This window comes from Petaurus breviceps, unplaced genomic scaffold (assembly GCF_028583685.1).
Source record: "Petaurus breviceps papuanus isolate PSGF00001 unplaced genomic scaffold, PetGlider_PUasm1.0 90639, whole genome shotgun sequence".
In the NCBI taxonomy this organism is placed as follows: Eukaryota; Metazoa; Chordata; class Mammalia; order Diprotodontia; family Petauridae; genus Petaurus; species Petaurus breviceps.
Window position 1 is genome coordinate 6,654,083 of NW_027187296.1, and position 19,410 is coordinate 6,673,492.

Consider the following 19,410-nt stretch of genomic DNA (forward strand, 5'->3'; position numbering starts at 1 on the left):
GTAGTTTGTCAAGGGAGCCCAGAGGCAAGAAAGGCCAAGACCCAAAGTCTAACCCTGAGTCTTTTCTACCCCATGCTTCCTTTTCACAGATAATTAGACGTCACATAATGTAGCCAGTGAGAACAAACAGAGGCTGGAGTCTCAGGAAAAGTCAACACCAACTGCCAATTACTCTGGAGTGGGGGTGTTGGTTTAGGGCTTTCCAGGTGGTGACGGGCTGTAATGGGAATATTCACCACCAGGGGGCAACAGGGAGTTATCCTCTTGTACTTTGTCAGAATTGTAGAGGATTTTGATGGGGGTATCTGGTATGACTGCAGTTCAGGGAGGCCAGTGGGGATAGGGCAGGAAAAAGCCAACGTCTCTCTAGGAAGAATTCAAGCACAAAATTCTGAGGAGCAGAAGCTGCGTCCCCACGAAAAGCCGTGGGGTCACCTTCCCAAGAACCATGCTGTTGATGTTTCCTGTAGGGAGAAGAGATGGGGAGAGAATGAAAGGAATAGGAAGATCAGGGGGAGGCAAGGGAAAGAGAAGGGATGAGGAACAGTAGAACAGGAAGCTGGGAAAGGGAAAAGAGAACAGGAGAGGGAGACAGGGTCATATAGAAAGATGGGAAAAAGAAACAGGGAGAGGAGATGAAGAAAGGGAACAGGGAAGAGGAACAGGGAGAGGAAGAGGTGAATACGAAAAGGGAGAGAGAAAATTAGAGGAGAACAGGAACGGAATCAATGAGATGAAGAAAGGGGAAGAGAGAGGACAAGAGAGAAGGAAATGAGGAGGGGGAATAGGGAGGACGAGAGAGAAGGAAATGAGGAAAGGAAAAATGGGGAATCTGGAAGAGGGGAAGTCAAGTTGACAAGCATCTATTAAATATCCAGTATGCACCAGGAAGAGAGGGATGCAAGGAGGGGAACAGGGGTTGAGTTGAGAGAAGGAAGCAACATGAGGAGGGGCAATGGGTAGAGGGCTGGGAAATGTGGATGAAAGCATCAGGTGTCTTACCTGATGTAACTAAATAGTTTTGATTCTTCTTTCCTGAAATGCAAAGAGAATGTCAGCTGCACTCTGGGTTCATACCCCATCCTGCCTCCTGCCCAGATCTCTGCTACTGTAGCATATCATTGCTATCTGTGGAGAAAGAAAGGCTGAGATTAAATGCTGCTTCCCCCAGGAAAGCTTCCTAACACCCACAGCTCCAAGTGCATCCTTCTTGCTCTAACACAGCTCCATGTGGTCTCCTGTCTATGTCCTATATTGTAATAGTTACGTTTGTGAGTGTGATCACCCTCTGAGAGGGTAAGCTTTAAGAGGAGGGACCCAGGCGTATCTATCCACATCCTCTGAAGCCAGATTCCTGCCGGCCTGCCGATGTGTCCTCGGTGGGAGATTAGCTTCTCTGTGTCATTTTATGGGTTCTGCAGCTCCAAATTTTGTTTAGAGTCCCCTTTTTACATGGATTGGGGAAGGTTGAAGCTGGAGCTGCGGGAAGGTCATGCTTCTACTCCGACATCTTGGCTCCGCCCCACTGAGATTCTTTTTCCAACTAGCAAATTCAGCTTTTTAAGGTATTCTTCTAATCATTGCCTTTTTGAGCCTCCTTGGTCATCTGAGTTAGTCTATTTTTTAAGGTGTTATTTTCTTCAATCATGGTTGTTGACTCTCATTTCATAATTTTCTTGCATTATTCTGATTTCTCTTACCAATTTTTCCTCCACTTCTCTTATTTAGTTTCAAAATCCTTCTTAATGTCCTCTATGGCCTGTACCCACTTCATATTTTCTTTGAAAACTTTTGGTGCAGGAGTTCTGACTTTGGTATCTTCCTCCTGTTCCATGCTTTGATCCTTTTTGTCCCCCAAATAAGTGTCTAATGGTAAATTGCTCTGTTTGCTTTGCTTCCTTTGATTACTCATGTTGACACTCAATTACTTGACTTTTGAGCCTATTGCCACAGTAGAACTCTGCTACCAGAAAGGGGAGCTTTATCCCAATTGTTGGTGTTTTCACAGCTGCTGGACCTATTATTTGGGTACCCTCTCTGAAGCCTCAACACGTTCTGGCAAACTGGTCACATATCCCAGGATCTCCACCCTAGACAGATCCAAGATCCAAGCAGGTTAGAGCAAGAGCGATTACCCCTCAGACTGATTGCTTGGTCCCCCTACAACCTGCAGGCCAGGAGTTCTGAAGCAGTATACCTGTGAAGCCTCAGCTCCTTCTCACCCCGGGGCAAAGGCCAGATCACAGTCCAGAATGACCTGTTCCTGCAAAGTCTACACTGACCTCTCACTTTGTCTTTGACATCTATGGGTTGATAATTCTGGAAACCACTACAGTTGCTGATGATCTGAAGTCCCTCCAGCTGGTGGCTGGCTGTGGCCACCCTGAGGCTAAAACCTCGGGCTTGCATGTGGCTGGGTTTGGCTCCCAGTGTGCTGAGCTTGCCCCTTCCTGCTGGCCTGCTGGGCTGTCTTCAGCGGGAGGTTAGCTTCTCTTTCATTTGTGGGTTCTGTAGCTCCAAAGTTTGTCTACAGTCGTTTTTCACATGAATTGGAGGAGGTGGAAGCTGGAGCCGTGTGGAAGTCCTGTTTCTACTCCACCATCTTGAACAATTTAACCATGTTTACCTCAGTTTTTTAACCTGTCAAATGAGCTGGAGAAGGAAATGACAAATCACTCTATTCTCATTGCCAAGAAAATCTCGAAAGGGGTCCTAAAGAGACAGACACAAGTGAAAATGACTGAACAATAACCCAAATACTTAGCTTCGATTCAAACCCTGACTATTTCTATTTTATCCCATTTAAGACCTCTTCAAACTCTCTGTTCCATGCCTCCTACCAAGGAAAACTTTTTGTCTTTGGAGTCAGAAGACTTGGGATCAGTGCCCATCTCTACCACTTATTATTCAAGTGACCTGGGGCAAATAATGCATTCTCTCTGGGCATTAGTTTCCTCATCTAAAATAATGGAGTTGGACTAGATGGTCTCTTATAGCTCTAAATCTTTTACCCAATAATTTCTGCATTGTGGTTATCTGTAATTCTATGGCTTCCTCACTCACAATCCCAAGCAAGTCTGTCTTTGTGTACATTCACCACTCCCACACATACCATTTCCTGTCTTTTTTCTTTACCTTTTATCCTGTGTTTTCTTCTTAGTGTTGTCCCCTCTCTCTGCCAGCTATTGACCTGACTTTGGGCAAAACTCTGACTTTAATAGGAAGGAGATAAAACCACTTCCCCACCCTCTTCCTCCAGTCATTGTTGATCAGGAAAAGCAAGGTGTTGTGGGCATTAAGAAAGAGGCCGACAAGGTGAGTCCAGATCAGAGAGAAGGAGCATCTCTATCAAAGGCCTTTTCTCAAACTTCTGCTCCCTGTGCCCTTTGCATTTCCTGTTCCCTTCCACCTCCACATGCCCTCCCACTTCTCCAGATTCTTCTGCTCTCACTGCCACAACCCCAGCATTTGCAGACTCAGAGCTAGCATACTGTTGTCAGATAGTGTACTGAACATAATAAAATTAGAATAGAATCAGTCAAAAGCTTAGCCATCTCTAGATCTTTAGGGTTCTGGGAGTCCTTGGGTCTCTTGAATTTCTTTTCCTCTGTTACAAGGGAAAGCTGAATGGGTGGATATGTATAGGAAAATGACCGTGATATAAGAATAAAAAACAAATAATGGTGAGAAATCATTTCTTTATTATATCAACTGAATCATCTCACAATCTGTGATTAGATGAAGGATGTAAAAACATTTTCATGTTAAAATCTTCTATGGATTATTGTGGAGAAAGAGAAGACTAGACTCAAACTATCCCCCTCTCTACCCCCCCCCCACCTGAGATGTAGATAACCAGACATTGTCTTGGCCCATGGTGCTAGGTATTCTAGAACCAGCTCCAATGTGCCTGAGAGAGCTGATTTTCAGTATGAGTATTTGTACTTAAAAACTGTCGAATGCTACATCAGGTATTGTATTGTTGCTAGCCTAGACTTAAGAAAGTGATAGAAAATATTAATAATGCAGATTATACTTAAAAGTGCTCCAACTACAATTCCTTTTTGGGAGGTGGGAAGAGCCATTTGGTAAACATTAACTAGCCCACCACTGTCTATATGGATCCCCAGTGTAGTCACAAGCCTCTCAAGGTCTGGAAATGAGTTTGGAGGACCAGACTGAGCACTCCAGGGATTAAGAAGGTTGTCAGGTGTCCAGGGACTGCTGCCTTATTACCAAGAGCTGTAAAGGAAAGAATATAGGAGCAAGGGTGAGTTTAACTTGGCAGCCCGCCCCCATTCTCCCCTTTCTCATCATTGCTGGAAGATGAGGAGTTAAGATCTGCTCTTTTCTTCCTTTCCTTATTCGTTACCCTCGCTTCCCAGAGGGTACCATAGATAGTTAGGAATATATTGGAGGACATTCTCTACTGAACACTGGTTCACAGGGTCTGTCGTCTCAGTGGGGACTCTTCTATTCTGGTGTGGATTATATGTGATTTTAGCATCTTCTTGAGCAGAGAGCATGCCTCCAGGTCTACTCAAAATGGAGACAGTGGGGTGAGGATGGGTGTGTCAGGGGATGTTGGAACAGAATCCCTGCAGGGCCCATGGATGGAGCCCAGAGAGGAATGGAGAGGAGGAGGAGAGAGATTCCTTACCAGAGCCTTGTAGCAAATGAATTGTTTTCTCTTTTTGAAACAGAAATAAATGTTTCCATTTCTTAGAACTGGACTTCAGACAGCCCTAAACCCAGTTCAACCCAGCCCAGCTCTTGCAATTGCCTTCATTGCAGATTTAGGAAGGACCTGGTCAAATAAGGTAGGCCCAGGCCCCTTACTCTATGCTCTAAGTCCCACTCCTCCCAATATCCCAGCCCCATCCCAGTCCATTCTCCATTGTTCATTTGGCAGAACTGGGCATGTATTTTCTACTCCTGAAAATAGCTGGTGGCCTATCACCTTCTACCTCCCTCCATTCCTGTGAAAGTGTCTCCAGAGAGGATAAAGGCAGATATGACATCCGGGAGAATACCAGAATCTAAGTTATAGATTCATATTAAGAGCTGGAAGGGACCTCGGCAATTATTTCAGTCAAGTCTCTTATTATACAGATGAGGAAATGGAGGCCCAGGGAAATGAAGCAGTAGCTGGCTCAAAGCCATGCATGTAGTAAGTAGCATAGCCAGAATTTGAACCCAGATCCTTTGTCTCCTAATGCAGTGCTATTTCCCTTAGACTGAACTGCCTTTAGGCTATCCAGATCACATGGTTCATCATATGTCACCTATCTTAAGTATAGAACCACAGAGGCTTAGAGTTGGAAAGGACCTCAGGGGCTATCAGGTCCAACCCCTACATAAGAATTCTTTCAGCAACATCCCCTAAGAGTGCTCACTTATCCTCCATTTAAGACCTGGAGTCATGGGGAAGAAATTACTTCCTGAGGAAGCCTTTTTGATTGGAGGACAGGACTAAATGCTGCCTCAAGTCTGCCTCTGCAGGCTGGATCTTACCATTGCCTTCTAGACAGAGGGTCTGGTTTTTTCCTAAAGCTATCCCTAGGAATGGAGGCTGCTCAGTCTCCCTTGGTTATTCATTCTCAAGTCCAAAGGAGCATCCAGAGCAGCATTACTTGCTGGGCTCCAGGACTAGGTCTGAGAATAGGCTCAAAGACTAACTGTGAGTTAGCAGAAGTTCCAGCTTCTCAGTCCTCAGATACTCTGCTTGTTGGGACTCTCTCACCTGAGTCCAGCTGCTGCCCCACCGAGACCTGGATTTAGAGCCCATAGGGTCTGGATTTCTGTCCTGGTTCTTCTACTTAATACCTGTGTGTCCTTGGGTAAATACGGTTTTTGTCTCAGGGTTGGATGGGACCCCAATGACTATGCAGGTGAACCCATCAGTGGCTCTCTAGTTCAAGCCCTGATCACACAGTTAGTAAGTGTCAGGGGCAGGATGTGGAGCCCCCTTTTCCTTGATCCAAGAATAACATTGTAGCAAATGCCAGCCCAACCATGATGACCTCAGACTTGATTTTTCCAGAGCCCAATCCAAGCCCTGCCTTGTGCCAGACCCCAACTCACCTCGTAGGTAGGCGCAGTTAAACTTGCTAAATGTTCTTTTGCTATGTAGCTCAACATTTTTTAAGCCTCCAGAATCTAAGAACCTAGAGACACTGAACACCTCATATGGGGGGATCAGCACCTCCTTTTCATCTGGAAAGACTGACAAATGTTCAATATTAGCCCCTTCACAGGTGTACACTTTGTAGAGGGTCCCTGAAGCATTTATGAACTTTCTGGCTGCACCTTCTTCCAGAGAGGTTGAAGCAAATTGACCAAAGCGCATCTCCCCTGTTCCATCAGGGTGCATCCCCACACTGATACCCCTGTAAACATTTGTGCAGGATGTTCTCAGGATTTGAACAGCTCTGGTCAGATAGAAATGGAGAGCTTTGAAATGGAAGTTGTTCATATAATCTTCTGAGGAATAACAGCATTTTCTCACTGCTTGATTAAAGGTTGGGTAAATCTTATTTTCTTCCATCGTGTAGGCAATAATAGCAACTTCAAATAGCATGTTCATTCTTTTCTTCTTAGGAGACATATTTTCCCATTTACTTTCTGCATTTTTCCAAACTTTACTGAAATTTGAATTTATTGCCCTTTCTTGAGCTAAGAGGTCTTTTGCCCTCATCTCCATAGTCTTTTCACAGCCTACATATTGGTCATCAAAAGCATTGTCTTCAAGGCTAATGACATTTCCTGATGATTCAACTTTTACCTGGAAGTAAAAGGAAATCTCAGTTGCATTTAGAATATCATCACTCTCTACACTTTTTTTTTTTTGCATTTCAACAATGATGGTTGATGGAGAAAGTAATCAGAGACATGGACCACCTGGTGATGGAAGTGAAAGTGAACTTAGATGGCCTCCTTTCTTTTTAGAGATTTGTCCTATCTGATTGGCACTGAATTTTTAGCAGCCTGGTGCCGTCTGCTCTCTCAACACTCTTTCCCCCACCTTCTTTCCCATGGGCTTACCATATTAGTGCTGAACTCATTTTGGATACCCCATTGGCTTCATTCATACTGGAGCTCAATTAATCTACTAATCTCAGCCTCCCCAGTAGAAGGGATTAGAGGCATCCACCATCATGCCTGGCTTTTCATAGTCTTTGGAAAAACATTGGAAGAACATGAAGAGAGGCTGATGTAACAGCTGGATTCACCAGAGGAAACTGCTCTGAAGCTGTCAGTAGACAATGCCAAAAGTTTTTGTTAATCTTTTGCAAAGTTTTTGTTAAGTGTGTGGGTCACCTGGTATCCCCACAAAATGTGAGTTTTGACCAAGAGAATGTAGAAGATTTCCTGCATTGGTCTAGGTCCCCTCAGTCTTAGAGATTCAAAGATTTTATAGAAGATTTGGTGGTTGTTATTGCAAATTTTTTAAGAAGTATCTTGCTATTTCTTAACAGTATTTAAGTAATGTGTTTAAGTGGTTAAATGGTTAAGAATGACTTCACCTGTGCATACATCATTGAGGAAATTCAGAAATTAAAGGGTAAGTAATGAAAAAATGTCTTAAAAACCAACAAAACCCTTTGGATTGATGATCTTCCTATTGTGAAAAAAAAATACTTCAAATGTCATCAAATTCCTTACAAACGAACCAGTGTTAATCTGTGCATAACTAAGTAAAAACCCTTTTGTTATTGACAAAAATGCCACCCTAGAAGGTCTGAGGGCTATCCTGAGGAATGACCACCAGAGATCAATTTCATTTACAAACAGAGGTTTGGCTGACAATGAGACTCATTACTCTAGCTATGAGCTTGAGTTCTTAACTTTGAAGTGGGCTCTCACTGAAAAGTTCAAAGGCTATATGTATGGAACAAAACTCTGAGTGTGGACTAGCAAAAATCCATTGACTCATAGTTTGACCAATGTTCCAAGTTAGATATCATTTTCCAGATCTGGGCATGACCACTAGCCAATATTATTTCAGTATTTGGCAGAGGTTAGGAAAACTAATGTGGATGTGGGTGACCTGTACCAAAGACCACATGAAAATGAATCTGGAGTGATACTGAAAGGTGGGAGAGGCATGCATATATGATGCCCAAGCAATGGGACTAGTTAAGTGGAAGTGTAGTGGAGAACTTGGGACTTCCACCAAATGGAGTTAATCTTGTTTCCTGGAACCAGTCTTTCTTACCTTAGTTGTCTATGGGTAACTGGCAGCAAGAGCAGATGGTGGATAAAGTGCTAAGAGGAGGCATACGAGTCAAAAAGCAAATTAATGAAACTAGGGGACTTCCAGTAGGCAGAAAGAATCTCACTGTGGAGAACATGACAGAAGATGGAGTTATGCAATGGAGCGCTGGACTGACCTGTGGCTCTTTCCATGCATAGAACAGCAGGAAACAGCTTGTACTATTCAGAATATGCCACTCTATGGCCATGAGAGCTCTGTGTAATGACTTTGGAAACATGGTTCAAGAAAGGATCCTAGGGCTGATAAGAAACAGATCTGCTTGGCCCAAGACTGCTTTAGATGTCTCCAAGGAGGGTGATACTTGTGTTCAATGTGTGCAAAGAAAAGCATCGCCAATTCATGCTTCATATTTGGAGAACATAAGGACCAGAACATATTTAAAACTTGTCTGCACTGATTTTTTTTAATGTCTGAAAGGAGAGATTGAGGATATAAGTCTTATATCAGGGGTGACTAATATTTTACCAGATACACATAAGCATTGCCCAACCAGGAGCCAGAATGCAGATAGAGTAATTAATGTGTGTTGGGGAAAAAGTGTTTCTCAGTGTATGGGGGGCCTTGAAAACTGTGAAGTTCCTCATCACTGTAGGTCTTCAAATGGAGACCAAATGCTAACTTGTTGAGAATATTGAGGTTGCTAGTAAGGCTTTAGGGAATGGACTTTTGAGGCTACTTCCAATGTTGGATTTCTATGATTCTGTGAGGAGCTGTAGTCTTTCCATCTTCCCAGGAAGATCTTAGGACCAGGAGACCTGGGCTGGACACAAGCTTTCCTCTGACTGCTGAGAGGAAGACAAAGATGGGCTCCATCTTGAAGCAACCTTGACAATTAGCACTGATATGACAAGTACCTTCTTATGAAACCAAAACCTTGCTTATGCAGCAACTTGCTTTAGAATATAAAGCTTAGATGATCACAAAATTAGAATGAAAATGCAGAAACTGCACAACGTTATAACATGCTTGATATTTTCCAACTATTGCTTATTTCATTTACTCTTTAAACCCATAAAAATGTAAAAATGTGCCATGGAGAACTGGAACACTGCTCAGAGCAACTTGACCTTAGTTTAAATGAGACCATTTGGGTTTATATAACTGTTTTTCTGCCTGATTATTTTCTCACATAATGCTGAGGACAAAATTAGGGAAGCAGCATGGTACAGTGAAGGCCATTTGTTGCCTTCTCCCACCCTCCTGCATAAAAGTATTTTAATGGTCTCAAAATTGTGTGACAGATTTTTGGTCAATTATTTCCATTTAAAAATTACTGATTTCAAAAACTAATAGCTTAAAACTGCCACCAACCAAATAATCTTCAAAAAATTACTTTCCTCTGGAAGTTTTATGATGGATTTTGATCATGAACTAGTCTTTAAGTATTAAACTTCAATACCCAATTGAGACAAACAGTTCAGAGACCTTGCTTCTACCACTTATCAATTCTGGGATGCCAGGTATTGTACAGAACATTCATTTAGCCTTGCGGATCTTGTGACCTCCTCAGCTCCAGTAGACCTTCTTGCGAATTGCCTCAATGACACCAACTGCAAAGGTTTGCCTCATATCATGAATAGCAAAATGCCTTGAAAGAGGACAATCAGAGAAGCTCTCCCTACACGGGCTTGCATAGAACCATGTCAACTATGCAGCATCAGCAGATTTCAGGAATTTAGGGCCATCTTCCAGTTTCTTACAAGAATGATGATCAATCTTTAGTTCAGGAAACTTGGAAGAGAGTGAGCAGCATGACAATCCAGAACAAATGCATAGCCAGCACTGATTTGGCTTCCATGGTTCAAGATAATGTCCTGTGTGGTGAAACCAGCTGCTTCCATGGGCAAATCATTCTTTTTCTTCAAGTATTGTTCCTTAAGTTTCTTACTCTTTTCTCTATTTAATATTTTAATTTTTCCCAATTACATGAAAAAACAATTTTAACTTTAATTTTTTTTTCAAATTCTGAGTTCAAAATTCTCTGCCTCCCCACACCCCTTGTTGAGAAGGTAAGTCATTTTTTTTCTTTTTTTTTTTGGAGGGGGGAAGAGAGGGCAATTGTTGTTAAGTGACTTGCCTGAGTTAACATGGCTAGTATATTTGTGTGTTAAGTGTCAGAAATCAGATTTGAACTCAGGTCCTCCTGATTCCAGGGCCGGTGCTCTATTCACTGTGCCACCTAGACACCCCAAAGGTAAGTAATTTAAAACATTTCCATGTAAGTCATTCTGTGAAAGAAAAGACAGACAAAAAACGCCAAGAAAAATAAAGAAAAAGTGTCTTTGGGGGCGGCCAGGTGGCTCAGTGAGTAAGAGCACTGGCCCTGGCGTCAGGAGATCAGTTCCAGCCTCAGATACTTGCCACCCACACAAAACAACTGGCCGTGTAACCTTGAGCAAGTTACTTAACCCCAATTGCTTTAAAAAAAATTTTTAAAGTATCTTTGATGTGCATTCAGGCTCTACCAATTGTTTCTCTGGAGATAGCCAGCACCTTTCACTATAAGTCCTAAAGAATTATCTTGGATCATTGTATTTCTGAGAATAACTATAAGGTAACATTGCATAGTACACAGGGGACATTCCTAAAGTCAGTATAACCTGGATTCAAGTCTTGTCTGACACACACTAGCTATACAACACTGGGCAAGTCACTTAACCTTTTAGCATTTTGGTAAACTCTCTAAAAGGGGCAGGGAAGTCAACAAGCCTTGACGGTCCTATTATGTGAACTGAAAATACAAATAAAGGCAAAGAAGCCAGCCTTTGCTCACAAGGAGCTTGAGGGGGGAGACAACATGAAAAAAACCACATACAAACAACCTAAATACAAGATACATTGTGAGAGAAACAAGTATTTCTCTCTTATGTTAAAAGCTAATCATTAATTGAGATTAAGGTCCCCCTTTCCCTTTCCTCATTCAGAAATAAACCCCTGTAGGTTATTCAGTCTCTGAAAGGACATTGCTGATAGATGAGATTGGGATATAAATCTTGGGAGTACATGCCTTTTGATCTGGAGTGGGACTCCACCCAACTAAGGGACCCTACAAAAAGAATCTAGTCTGAGATGTTGCCCTTAGGAAATATGCCTCTGTCTGTCCTTGGAGCCTTCCATTAGAATTTAGGGTGACCCAGCTTATGAAGTAGGAAACCAACCAGTGGGGTCTAAATAGAGATGGATTCTTTTCCCCAGATTGCTGGAGGTGGCTGGGTCTCATGATGGGGTAATGTTTTTGACCACCTTCTCATTAATATGTCCACCTCCCCCCATGATTACTAACCAATCAGAGTTGATTTCCATCCTCAGGGACATACCCTTTGCCAAGGGTTTTTAAACATTCAGTATTTTCCAGAAAGGGTCTTTAGTTTATGAGAGAAAGCCAACTGATTATTTTATTAATTATCTATTAGCCATAATTAATAAAATGATTAATCACCCAGAAAATATGTTTCTTGAATTTTTCATATGTAACAATTGAAAATAATGAACAGAGGGAAGGCTTTAGCATTAAGGGGCAGGTAGGTGGTGCAGTGGTAAGACCAGTGGTACTAGAGTCAGAAGGAACTCAGTTCAAACCCAGCTTCAGACACTTACTGACTTTGTGACCTTGGGCAAGTCACTTAATCCCTATTTGCCTCAGTTCCTCATCTGTAAGATGCAGATACACTGGATAATCTTTGTCAAAAAAATAAGTCAGACATGTCTGAACAACCAAAAAATATATACCAGCATTAAGGGTACCTGGATAGGGTTCTTGTAGAAGGTGCATTTTAGCTGGGACTTAAATGAAGCCAGAAGATGAAGATGAAGATGAAGAAGGACAGCTAGTATCTTTGGAAAAAGGACACCAAGGAGGGCATTGCCACTAGATGATAGAATATATGAGAGACACTAAGGTGTAAGAAGACATAAAAGATAAAAAGAAGCCTGCTTATGAAGAGTTTAAAGACCAAACAGGATTTTCTGTTTGATCCTGGAGATACTAGGAAGTCACTGGAGTGGCTGGGGATGGGTGTGGGGGGGATATGATCAGACTTGCACGTTAGGAAGTAGAGCATGGTAGAAGCATGGAGGACGGGCTGGAGCAGGGAGAGCCTTGAAAAAGGAAGCCCAACAAAAAGGTTCCTGAAGCAGTCTAGGCAGGAGGTGAGGAGGACCTGAACTAGATTTATGTCAAAGTAAATAAGAGGTTGTAGGTGGCCGCTAGGTGACACAATGGATAGAGTGCCAGGCCTGGAGTGAGGAAGACCTGAATTCAAATCTGTCTTCAGATACTTACTACCTTTGTGACCCTTGCCAAGTCATTTAACCTCTACCTCAGTTTCCCCAAGTGTTAAATGGTGGCATAGTCAATATGGAATTCATTTTACTTAACTATACATAATTGTTATAAGGGCTTTTCTTTTCTTTTTTTCAAATGTGTGAGAGAAGTGGGAAAATAAATGTGGCTAGGGAGAGGTTAGCAAAAAAAGAGAGAGAGAGAGAGAGAAGACAATCATTGAGACACTGAGATGTTTTTATGTGAGGAGAAGAAAATAGGATGTCCAAAAAGAAGCAGAGATAATAGGAAAGTTTTGAGAGCTAGAGGTTGTACTTACATACTTAATATACTTAAAAATAAAATCAAGTTATGCATAATAGAGATCTGCAGTTTCAAGTAACCATTTTCCCCCTTTTCTGCTATGCATGTGCACATGTCAGTTCTGTTTGCTGTTTCTTAAATTGAGATTTTAAAAGTTTAATGAAGGGGTTGGACTCAGTGACCTTTAAACTATGATGCTTCAAGAGATGAAACTAACATTTCATTTTTTGATGAGTTTATGTGTTTGGAACAGTGGAAAGGACATTGAGATTGGAGTGGCGGACCTGAATTTGAACCTTGAATACCACCTCTGCCACTTGATACCTGTGTAACTTTGAATATGTCACTTGATATTTCCCAGACTGTTTCCTTTGATGTAAAATGGGGGGAGGAAGTCAGATTGAATGACTCCTCCACTCACTCCAAGCTCTAAATATATGGACCCTCTGAACAGACTAATGCCTCAAAGAAATTCTACATACCAGGAAAATGTGCATTCCCATAAGGTATGTGACAAGGTCTCTCACAGTATCCTTGAGGATAAGATGGAGAGTTGAGGACTAAATAATGACATGGTCTGTTGGATTTAGAAACAATGAATCATATGTATGGACCAGAGAGCTGACCAATGTCTGACTATGTCACTCTCTTTCTTGGAAAACCCATGTGGGACCCAAACTGGAGAGAACTGTAAATACAGGCTATATTTTATCCTGGAAGCAACAGAATTCCAACAACACACACACAGATTAGTTTATACAAAGTATTCACAGACTAGATTCAAAGTAACTTCAATAGGAAAAGATCAAGAACAACTAAGGCACCAGGAATGGCCTTGTATGGGAGGTGGCACCTGCGCTGTGCCTAGAAGGAAGTTAGGGATGCTTAGAGGCAGGTGAGGTGAGGGAAGGGAGGAGAAGGGAGAACAGGAGAATATTGGGGGGTGTCAGAGACATGACCCAGAGTGTGTGTGTGCGTGTGTGTGCGTTTGTGTGTATGTGTGTATATGTGTGCCCTGTGTGTGCACATGTGTGTATGTGCATGCGTGTATGCATGTGTTTGTGTGTATATGTGTGTCCTTGTGTGAGTGCATTGTGTGCATGTGTGGGAGTGTGTGTGTGCATGTGTGTATGTGTGTGTGTGTGTGAGTGTATGCGCACGTCTGAGCCTACTCAGCTTGTCCAGACTGCAGCCTGTTGCATTCCTGCCATGTGCGGAGGATAAACTCCTTTGATCAGATTCTGCATTTTTAATGCCGGTGGAACAGAGCTGCTTTCCCTCTGCCATATCTTTGGTTGTGTGTGTAACTGCCTGGTCCAGTGGTCACTGTGACTTGAATTAGTGACAAGGGGAAAGTTCTTGCCCTTCCCTATTTCTCCCATTTTACCTGGCTTGGAGCAATAGGTGTGGGGTTGGGGGAAGTGGGAAGATTTTCCTGTTTTGTGCTATTTGTCCTCAGTTTCAGGTCTTAGCTCAGTGTCCCCAGAGCCCAGGCCTGGTCCCGAGTTCAAACCCCACCTGGGGTTCAAGTCCCAGGCACCCTGGCTTCTCAGGGCTTTCAAGTCAGCCTGTCTGGCTACACCAGCCAACCTGCAATCCTGGCCCCCAAGGTGCCTTGGTTTGAATTTCTGGTCCTGTAGGGATCACCTCTGACACCTGAAACTGAGTGTCTGTGGATAACATAGACCACTTACTACACATGTAACCACAACAATGATCCCAATGATCACAACTATAGCTGTGATGATGATGGTTATCCATTTACAATTCATTTCAAGGTCTCCTTGCTTGGGGTTTCTTCCTTGCTCCTGATCGTATCTCTGTAAGTGAAACACAAACAAATTAAAAGTCTATTATTTCTGCATTAAAGAAAAAATTCAAACTCATGATCTAGCTGCTGCAGTCTGCCTTCCTTATTTCACATTACTTCCCCTTGTTTACTCTGTGTTTCAGCCAAACTGGTCAATGGACCATTCCCTATTGTTAAGGAAAAAAATATTAATACTATACTCTGCCCTTTAGGAACAAGAAACAATCTGATTGCCAGAAATAATTTTATTTAATTTATCATTATTTCAATCCAAGTCATTTCTACTTTAGAGAGAGATGGCCAAAATGCATCATTCCCCCCTGTTCCAGGACATCTCTCCCCTAAGAAATTTGGAGTAACATTCATAGGAATTTTGAAAAAGGAAACATTCACATCATATGTTAAAACATACTTACAGATTAACATTTCAAAGCAATAGACACTACCCAGATCCTTCCTTCCTTCCTTCCCTTCAGGAGATGAAAGGGCTTCTTCCTGTGACCTTGATCTCAATATTGTATTTTGGGAACTTTCTAGGCTGTGTTTTTTTGATAGCCCAGGGAAATTCTCATGCACCATCAGGTCTACAAGACTAGGGGTCAAAAAATGAGTATCAAGAATGAAAGTCTTCTGTGATCTTAGGTAAGTCATTACTTTAGAGTAACCTGCAGGATTAGTACTCATTGCATTGAAAAGAGCTTTCAGGAGGCAGGCCGGGAAGGTGGGGCCGGCAGAGGCAGGCCCAGAAGGGGACTGATCAACTTGGAGGGCAAGTCTTCCCACCAACCACAAGCGCCACTACCAGGCCAATCACCAAAGGGCTGGGACTGGAAAGAGCAAGGTAACAAGCAAATACAGGGGCCCCTCTCCTGGACAGCAAACACTCCTGGGGCTACCACTTCATAGCCCAGAAATTTTTTTAAAAAGTTCCTTTCAGGACCTCCAAAGACCAGGATGACAAAGTGAACTTCACTTGCTCCAAACCCCACCTCTGACCCTGAAAACATAGTAACTCTTGCCTCAGGGCAAAACCCTCTACAGTAAAGGCTTGGAATCCTAGAGGGAAGGGCGTGGCTAGGACACTGCCTCAAAATGGGTAGAAAGCAGACTACAAAGACAAAGACTCTGGAGTCCTGCTATCCTCAGAGGGAGGAACCAAACTCAGAGGGAGACAATGTGGACTCCACACTCAAAGCTGAAACTTCAACAGGGAATGGGTCCCAAGCACAGAAGGCTCTCCTAGATGAGATCAAAAGGAACTTTGAAAACAAAATGAGATAGATAGAAGACAAAATGAATAATTCTCTCAAAACCAAAATAGCAGAATTAGAAAAACATTATAATGAGGAAAACATCTCTCTAAAAAGAAAAGTGTATGATATGGAAAAGGAGATCCAAAAATTAACCAAGGAAAATGATTTGCTAAAAACTATAATCAACCAAATGGAAACAAATAACTCTATGAGGAACTAAGAATTAGTCAAGCAAAACAACAAGAATGAAAAATTAGAAAAAGAGGTAAAATACCTCAAAGAAAAAATAACTGACCTGGAAAACAGATCCAGGAGAGATAATCTGAGAATCATAGGCCTACCAGAAAATCATGATGAAAAAATGAGCATGGACAACATTCTCCAAGAGCTCGTTAAGGAAAACTGCCCTGAGATACTAGAACCTGAGGGTAAAATAGAAATCGAGAGAATCCACCAGACACCTGCTGAAAGAGATCCCAAACTGAAAAGTCCTCGAAATGTTGTGGCCAAACTCCAGAACTACCAGATAAAAGAGAAAATACTTCAAGCAGTCAGAAAGAAACAATTCAAATATTGAGCGACCACAGTGAGGAATGCACAGGATTTGGCAGCCTCTACACTGAAAGATTGGAGGCAGTGGAATACAATTTTCTGGAAGGCAAAAGAGCTTGGGTTACAACCAAGGATCACATACACAGCAAGACTGAGCATATTATTCCAGGTAAAGAGATGGTCATTCAACGATATAACAGAGTTCCAGACCTTCTTGATAAAAAAGCCAGAACTAAATGGAAAATTCAACCTCCAATTATGAGATGCAACAGTGACTTAGAAAGATAAACAAGGAAAACACACACACACCCTGCTATTTGATAAGAGCAACCTGGTTATAGACAAGTAGAGGGTATGAGTATAAAATACACAAATTGATGATTTAAAAAAAAATCTTATTAAGGGCTACAAAGGGACTGCAATGGAAGAAAGGGAATGAGTGAAGTGGAAAAGGGCAAATTTTGCCACACATAGAGGCATAAAAACTGTATAGCAGAGGAAAAGAAGGGAGATAGATGGGAATCATATGAGCTTTTCCATCATTGGCTCTGGTACAAGGAGAAAATAACAACCAGTTAAGCATAGGTCTCTATGGAGAAGAAATGCAAAAAGTATCATTTTAGAGGGAAATAGGGGAGGGAGAGGAGCTTCACATGAGATTTGTTCCTGTCACTCTTGGTGCGAAGAAATAACATACTTCAATAAGTTAAAAAATATCCTACAGGCAATAGGAGGGGGAAAGGGCTATGAAAGGGGGGTGGGAGTGGTTTGTAGGGAGGGAAGAAGTAAGGAGAAAGGGGAGGAAAAGGAGTGGGGCTGATAAGGGAACACTGAGGGAGGCAGTGGTCAAAAGGAAAACAATTAAGGGGGGAAAGGTAGAAGAGGGGGGGAAATATGAACATTAACAGGGGCAGGAATAGGATGGAGAGAAACAGATAACAATCATAACTGTAAATGTGAATGGAATGAATTTTCCCGTAAAACAGAGATGGATAGCAGAATGGATTAGAAATCATAATCCTACAATATGCTGTTTACAAGAAACACATCTGAAACAGAGGGATACACACAAGGTAAAGGTAAAAGGCTGGAGTAAAATATATCATGCCTCAGCTAAAGTAAAAAAAGCAGGGGTAGCAATCCTTATCTCAGATAAAGCAAAAGCAAAAATTGACCTAATTAAAAGAGATAAGGAAGGAAACTATATCCTGTTAAAAGACACCATTGAGAATGAAGCAATATCATTAATTAACATATATGCACCAAGTGGTGTAGCATCCAAATTCCTAGAGGAGAAGGTAAAGGAAATAGAGGAAGAAATAGATAGCAAAGCTATACTAGTGGGAGACCTTAATCTCCCCCTCTCTGAACTTGATAAATCCAACCTCAAAATAAACAAGAAAGAAGTTAAGGAGGTGAACAGGATTTTAGAGAGGACAGGTATGATAGATCTCTGGAGAAAACTGAATGGGGATAAAAAGGAATATACTTTCTTCTCAGCAGTTCATAGCACATACTCAAAAACTGACCACATTCTAGGGCATAAAAACCTCACAATTCTATGCAGTAAGGCAGAAGTATTAAGTGCATCCTTCTCAGATCATGATGTAATAAAAATTATATGCAATAAAGGGCCAGGGAAAGACAGACTAAAAACTAATTGGAAATTAAACAATTTAATCCTAAAGAATGAGTGGGTCAAACAAGAAATTATAGAAACAATCAGTAATTTCATTCAAGAGAATGATAATAATGAGACAACATACCAAAATTTGTGGGATGCATTAAAGGCAGTTCTTAGGGGAAGTTTTATGTCCCTGAGTGCATACATGATTAAATTAGAGAAAAGGGAGCTCAACGAATTGGGCATGCAATTGAAAAACCTAGAAAAAGAACAAATTCAAAATCCCCAATTAAATACTAAATTAGAAATATTGAAAATCAAAGGAGAGATTAATAAAATTGGAATTAAGAAAACTACTGAATTAATAAATAAAACCAAGAGCTGGTTTTATGAAAAAACCAACAAAATTGATAGACCCTTAGTCAATATGATAAAAAAAAAAAAAGAAGAAAACAAAATTATGAGTATCAAAAATGAAAAGGGTGAATCTACCTCCAATGAAGAAATCAAAACAATAATTAGGAATTATTTTTCCCAATTGTATGCACATAAATTTGACAATCTTAGGGAAATGGATGAATATTTTCAAACATACAAGTTGCCCAGATTAACTGAAGAGGAAGTAAATTAGTTAAATAATCCCATCTCAGAAAAAGAAATTGAACAAGCCATCAGTCAACTCCCTAGGAAAAAATCTCCAGGGCCTGATGGATTCACTAGTGAATTCTATCAAACATTTAAAGAACAATTGATTCCAATACTCTACAAACTATTTGGGAAAATTAGTGAAGAAGGAGTCCTACCAAATTCTTTTTATGACACAAATATGGTACTGTTACCTAAATCAGGAAGAGATAAAACAGAGAAAGAAAATTATACACCAATCTCCCTCATGAATATAGATGCAAAGATTCTAAATAAAATACTAGTAAAAAGACTACAGCAACTTAACTCAAGAATAATACACTTTGATCAGGTAGGATTTATTCCAGGAATTCAAGCATGGTTTAATATTAGGAAAACCATCAGTATAATTGATCATATCAACACTAAAACTAGCAGAAACCACATGATCATCTCAATAGATGCGGAAAAGGCTTGTGACAAAATACAATATCCATTCCTATTAAAAACATTAGAAAGTATAGGAATAAATGGAGCCTTCCTTAAAATAATAGGTAGCATCTATTTAAAGCTATCAGCAACTATTATATGTAATGGGGAGAAGTTAGAAGCATTTTCCATAAGATCAGGGGTGAAACAAGAGTGTCCACTATCACCCCTCTTATTCAATCTGGTACTAGAAAT

At 41.2% G+C, this 19,410-nt stretch overlaps 1 protein-coding gene across 1 annotated transcript in view; it reads right to left on the reverse strand.

Annotated features, from left to right (window-relative positions):
* Positions 1 to 366: 366 nt before the first annotated feature.
* Positions 367 to 19,410, reverse strand: part of LOC138143438 (ecto-ADP-ribosyltransferase 5-like) — a 45,174-nt gene continuing 26,130 nt past the window's right edge. Inside the window, exons 2-5 of the mRNA XM_069064672.1 lie at positions 14,558 to 14,683; positions 6,085 to 6,784; positions 1,003 to 1,035; positions 367 to 464 (exon numbers count right to left, since the gene is read on the reverse strand). Of these exons, the coding sequence (XP_068920773.1) occupies positions 367 to 464; positions 1,003 to 1,035; positions 6,085 to 6,784; positions 14,558 to 14,635 (909 nt within the window). The 5' untranslated portion in view covers positions 14,636 to 14,683. The remainder of the gene's footprint in view (positions 465 to 1,002; positions 1,036 to 6,084; positions 6,785 to 14,557; positions 14,684 to 19,410) is intronic.